At 39.4% G+C, this 6,025-nt stretch overlaps 1 protein-coding gene across 1 annotated transcript; it reads right to left on the bottom strand.

The window, feature by feature from the left end:
• Positions 1–379: 379 nt before the first annotated feature.
• Positions 380–5,733, bottom strand: dipk1b (divergent protein kinase domain 1B). The gene is made up of 5 exons (XM_087792674.1): positions 5,350–5,733; positions 3,735–3,869; positions 2,619–2,726; positions 1,388–1,558; positions 380–1,311 (listed from the first exon to the last, which is right to left on the bottom strand). Exons 1-5 carry the CDS (start codon positions 5,416–5,418, stop codon positions 499–501), a joined length of 1,296 nt encoding a protein of 431 aa, XP_087648800.1. The 5' UTR covers positions 5,419–5,733; the 3' UTR covers positions 380–498.
• Between the last annotated feature and the right edge of the window lie 292 nt (positions 5,734–6,025).

The following is a 6,025-nucleotide window of genomic DNA, read 5'->3' as shown; positions in this document are numbered from 1 at the left end:
AAGGTCTTATGACCTTTTATAACTGTAGCATTTGAGGATATTTTAAACAGGTGTGTGTGCTAGCTGTGCTAGTGACTAACAATGCTGCAGTCATTCTGAGGGGAAATATACCACCTTGTAACAAGTCATTTTTTAATGTAATCGTTTCATTATTTGACACAATAGTATTTTAAAATCTGTGCCAACCATTTTTAAAGCTCAAATTTCAGTTTTGCTTTGGTCCAGTCTCATGTTTGTCTTACGTGTTCCTTTGTGGCTTAATCCACTCAGGTTATCTAGATTAGAAGTCAATACCTGAGTTCCCAAATCTGATAATCTTCTTCTGCAGCTGATGCCAAGACAGATGTGGTGCACGCAGAACACAAACACACAAGTCATCCAGAGGTTCAGAGTTTATTGAAGTCTGATTGTCTCAGTTGAGAACTGAATGGCACAATGTTGCTGAAAGAGAGCTGGCTCGGTTCAACGGGTGTTCAAGGTCAAAGTTCGTCTCAGGCTTCAGGAGTACTGAGTGTTTGAGATCTTCTTCCACAGTATGGTCTTCAGGTTGTTGAGCACCAGTGAGTGGTGCACCTCCATCTGACTGGCCAGTCCGCTCAGTGTCACGCACGTTCGCAGCTGCTTTTCCAGATCTTCTCGTAGATCTGCAGGCGCTCCGAAGAGCAGAAAGTCCTGCAGCAAAGTGCAAACCTTCGCTAGATTCGGCTGCACCACGTCCGTGTTGCACTGCTTCACCAGACGGTCGCAGGTGGCCGTGCAGTCGTGGCCATACGTGCAGTCCGAGTTCGTCTCGCAGCGCCGGCCCTTCATGTATCCTCGGACCACAGCGTCTGAGGCTACGCTGCGCAGATTCGCCATCTTGCAGTCAAATTTGTTATTGTAGCCCACGTGGCGAGGACTGGTGTCGCAGATGAGGAAGCTTCCGTACGACCCGTGGAAGACTTCCTCCACGAACTCCAGCAGGCCGATGGTGATGCGAGCTCGGCGTGGCCAGGAGGGGGCGAGCCAGTGGTTCAGAGCAGTGCTGAGCACCCCAGGGACCAGCGCCTGGAGATAATGGGGCACCTCTAGCCTGTAGAGGGAGCTGTGGCTCACGCTCTCTGTCACATACAAGTCCCCACAGTAGCCCAGCAGCTTGGGCGTGTGCTCGTTCTCCTGTAGCGCCATCATGAGGAGGAACTCATTGATATGGACAAGGGCCCAAATGGACTTGGCCTCAGCGAGGGAGACTTTGCCATCATGGTTTACGTCCGACAGCTTGATGATTCGGTCCACCAGGGTGCCCAGAGACGACTGCTCGCCTAGGTTGGTCTGGAAACAAAGAAGGGTTAGACTGCACAACGGTTGGTCAAAGGAGCTTCACGGAACTCATCACAAGACTGAACACCTTGAGGTAGCCATGTAGCATCTCTTTGAATTCGTCGATGGACGTTCCTCGTGTCGGCTTGGTAAACAACCTCGGCTCCTGCGCCACAACAAAGTCGCCGTCAACCTGTGCTCGATCCTCGATCCCGCACTTGATCACAACCAGCTTTCCCTTCAAGAGGCCACTGTAGACCTGGCCATACCACATAGACATAGAAACCAGAAAATAGTTAGCAGACAGGTTATTTTTTTGTTCTTTTCTTTGCCCCTTGGCGTGTTTCTCATTCCCAACTGCTATTTACTTGCTTATTTATTTAATGTTTAGTTCAAAAGCAACTCAGTTTTTGAAGTGTCTTTTAAATTCATCTTGAACCTCTATTGTACTCATCGGTATGTGTCTGTTTGTACAAAACTCTCACTTCATTTAAATATTTACATTAGAAAATGTGCTTAAGCCCCGCCCACACCTTGATTTTCTAGGGATGAAATCTTGTTTACCATAACCACACCCACTCTGATGTGATTGGTCAAGCATTTGTGTTCTCAACGTGTTCCATCAATTCCGGAAGTCTCCACCTCCAAGGGACTCGTTGTATAAACAAAGCAAGATTTCAGACGGGAGGGAACTTGAGTATTTCTATTTTCTCTCCTGATAATACATTATAAAACTTATTTTTACATTTTGCGCACCAATTCATCACCACAAATTCTCATATTTAAAATGAACTAAATTATTAAAATGGTCTATTCAACGATAATTCAATAAATAAAGATAATTCAATGCCACAGTAAAACCATGTTGTGTCTATTTTGACAGGTGGAGCGAATACTACTTCTTTATATGATGACTTGTCAGACTTTGGGTAACAAGGTCAACAAATCAATAAGAAAATATAACATTTTTAAAATGATTTTATTGAAAGTGAATAAGCGTTAGAAAAATGATGGGTCGACACTTTTTATTATTAAATTGGATAAATATTTGTGCTGAATATACTGTATATAAAATTTATTTAATATTTTTACATTTGATTTAGGGACTAATAATGTAATAAACATTAATTTAAAGCAGGAATAAGTAAACAATTAAACCCTGTAAAAAATATATTTTTTGTGTATTAGTTTAACTGAAATTTCGAGGGCCACGCAAGCACATCAAAGACCATATGTGGGTTCTTGGCAGTACTTTCAAGATACTTATTGGGCTTGCATTAACCTGACGTGCTTCATCGAATCACTCATGGGAGTCGTACCTGCTGCGTGGCAGAAGTGGACATGCAGTGATGCAGCGTCAGACTCTTCTGATCACACAGGGCTTTACAGGATGAGCCTGAGATAATTCCTCTCCTGTAGTGATCGCACTGCAAGGGAAACAGGAAGTAAACTTCATTACCACCAGGAAACAGTCGCCTCTGACTATTCAAAGCAGGTATTTTAAACTGTAAACCAGCTGAAGCAGCCGAGCTGTGTTAAATGTCAATCAGAATGCACCACATTTCCAAGACACTTTAAACTGAAAATATGTTTTATTTTATTCGGAAATTAATTGGACACCTGGTTTTGAGAGCACTCTAGCTAGCAAACAGTATAGCAAACAATGAATGTTGAGGTTCAAGTCCCAGTGGTATTTAAGGTGATTTTCTTACCTAACCTGAATAAAAACTGAATAATATTTAATAATACGTTTTTAATACATATCGGTTAATGGTATAAACAGGATGTACTCCTGATCATAATTATTTTGTTTTTCTTAATAAAAAAGAGGCATATTAATGTATATAAAACAAGCATTACTGCGAATATATAATTTTTTTATTGTATATTTAAATATAATAGTAATATAGTAGTTTGGAGATATTAAAACACTATTATTTTCCTTATTATTAATTTTGAGTAATGACATTCAATTTTGCAGACAGTGAAGTTTTTTTTATTATTATTTTGTTTTTTAATTGTATTTTATTTTTCTAGCGCCAAGACATCAGCTTTTAATTTTTTTTTTAATTATTAAAATTTTAAATCTGTACTTTTTGATTGTATTTTTCTCCCAATGATCCATAATTATCCAGAATTGTCTGATCATATTTAATTTCTTTCTGTGTTTGGTGTTTGATAAACAGCAGAAAGGCAGCTTTGCTATAAACAACTGCTCTTATTGTCTCATATAAGTTTGTGTTTTATAAGGGTTAGGGTGAAGGTGTTAAAATGGTCACATTCTATGTATTAAATACTTGAGGGATGAAGTTTCAACATCAGGGTTGAACTTCAATCGTACTGTCTGTATTTAAGTTAACGGGTATGGAACAGAAAACCAAATCAATACAAGGCTACTTCAGCGGCCAAGCCTCTGCTAAGGTAGGAACACTTACGATGACCATTTGACAGACATGTCCTCGACAAAGCTCGGAATACAAAGCGTACTGCATGTAAACCAGCCAGCTGCCGATGAGGACGCCCAACCAGGCCAGCAGGAGATACTTCACCTTGACAGCGGGAAGACGAGTCTGTAGAGGATGCCAGGAGAGAAAGATGAGAAGCTTAAGTACATTCTAATGCAGGATTAAGTCAACATTAGTTATTATTAGGGTTTTAGAAAGCACTCATTTTTCCAGCATCAACTTTCAAGGAAAGGGAAGGTCACTGGGTTCCTCTGTTGATTGAATAACTGGGATGCAACTTTACATTGTAGTATAGTCTGTAACTGGAAGAAAGTACTGACATAGCACATAAATCTAGCAGCGATTAGAAGCCATACAATATATATATATATATATATATATATATATAGCTGATGTTTATTTATTTCAAATCAATAGTGGTATTTTAAACTGATATGGGACATGTTTGAGCTTACCTTGTCAGTATCACTTGAAGATAATAATGTAAATTCCAAAATTTCAAAATAAATGACAAACAGTGAGTTCATAATATCAAAGAGAGTACTAGTTTTAAATCAAAGAAAAATGTGAAATATGTTTCGAAATGAATGAATGTAATAAATGCTCGGTAAAAAAGACACTCGAGCTTATATATAAAATCATAATAATTGTAGTAATAATATTATTATTAGTTAGTAGCTCGCTCTAGTAAAATAACTCACATTTCTCCGATCCTTAAATCTCTTCACTGTCTGCCAGTGTCTTTAAAATTCTGGTTCTTACTTTCTGAGTTATTCATGGTCAGGCTCCTCCTTACATCAGTGATCTGATCCAGCCTTACACCCCAGCTCAGGCTCTGAGGTCTGTGGATCAGAATCTACTGATGGTTCCTCTCACACGGTTCAGGACCAGAGGAGAGAAATCCTTCCAGGCTGTTGCTCCTTAGCCTTTGAATGATCCTCCTATCTCTTTGTGTTTGAGTCTACTGACTCCATCAAGAAACACTTAAGACACTCGTGCAGGCTTTTTCTTGATTTTCTGAGACTCCTCTGTTTGTCTTGGTGTTGTCTTGACCTTTAAGCATATATTTTATTGAGTATTGTTTTTATTGTTTAAGCGCTTTGTGACCCTGGTCTGGATAAGTAGGTAGGTAGAACTTTATTGAACATATACAAATTATATTTATATACAAATTGTTTTTTTTCCAACTAGCCACAGCAAATACAGCATTTTTTCACAAAAAAAATAAATCAAAATAAAATAAGAACAAGAACAAAGAGAAATAAAGAGAAATAACAAGATGAAACAATCTAAGTCTAAAGATAAAGAACATAGATCAAAGAAAAATAACAAAGACAAAGGATACAAAGACTAACACAGAACAGAACATCCAGATACTTTCGCTCCACTCCTGCCCCCAAACTGAGACCTGAACTGAGATGTTTAGTGCTCTAGAAATAGAAATTACTTACTTACTATTATTGGGATTTTTTTGTTATCGTATCACTTTGCATGAATGTTTTAAAAAGCTTGTCCTGGATTTATTAATTTTTTCAGTTCAAGGTGGGATTAGCATCCATTTCATTGAGTGACAGAACCAACCCACCTGCAGGCCCTTGGAGAGCGGACACAGCAGCAGCCAGTGCAGCAGTCTCCTCACAGCCCTCGGCGGCATGGTGCTCGCTCTGTCGGGGGGCAGCGAAGAGAGAAACCGGGGTCCGCTGTCCGATCACATCCTCCCTGCTGCCGCTGACATGTCTTTTCACCGAGACTCCCTTCTGCTAACTGAACGCTACATCGCTCATGTTTGCCTCCATTGGTCTTTAAAGGCTCCAGAAACCTTCTGACAACGCGCGTCCTTGAGAAATACTCTATGCAACCGTCGCTCCAGCCGAGCACAAGCTGCAGGCGAGGACACAAATATTCATCCCGTTAAGTCATCTAGACGAGGGACAACCAACGACGATGATTATGATACATAAAGCAACGACGTTTGTCTGAACCTGCAGCTGCTGTTTCCCAGCGACGCATCATCGCTTCTTAAAGGGGAAGATCACGTCCTTTTAAAGCCTGCGACGTTTATTTATTTCCCGTTAAGACAAATGGTTAGAATTTGGTATTAGTATAGGGGAATAAAGAGCTTTTGGCTTTTAAAACAGAGCTCAAAGAGTTCACAAATATTTTTAGTTAATCATAAATCTAATTTATTAAATAAATATTGTGTCTTTGTTTATTAACCTGTATTTTATAGTTTATATATATGTATATATATATATATATAT

The sequence above is a fragment of the Callionymus lyra genome, chromosome 5, assembly GCF_982586985.1.
Source record: "Callionymus lyra chromosome 5, fCalLyr1.hap1.1, whole genome shotgun sequence".
NCBI lineage: Eukaryota > Metazoa > Chordata > Actinopteri > Syngnathiformes > Callionymidae > Callionymus > Callionymus lyra.
This window is presented reverse-complemented; position numbering and strand designations above follow the sequence as displayed.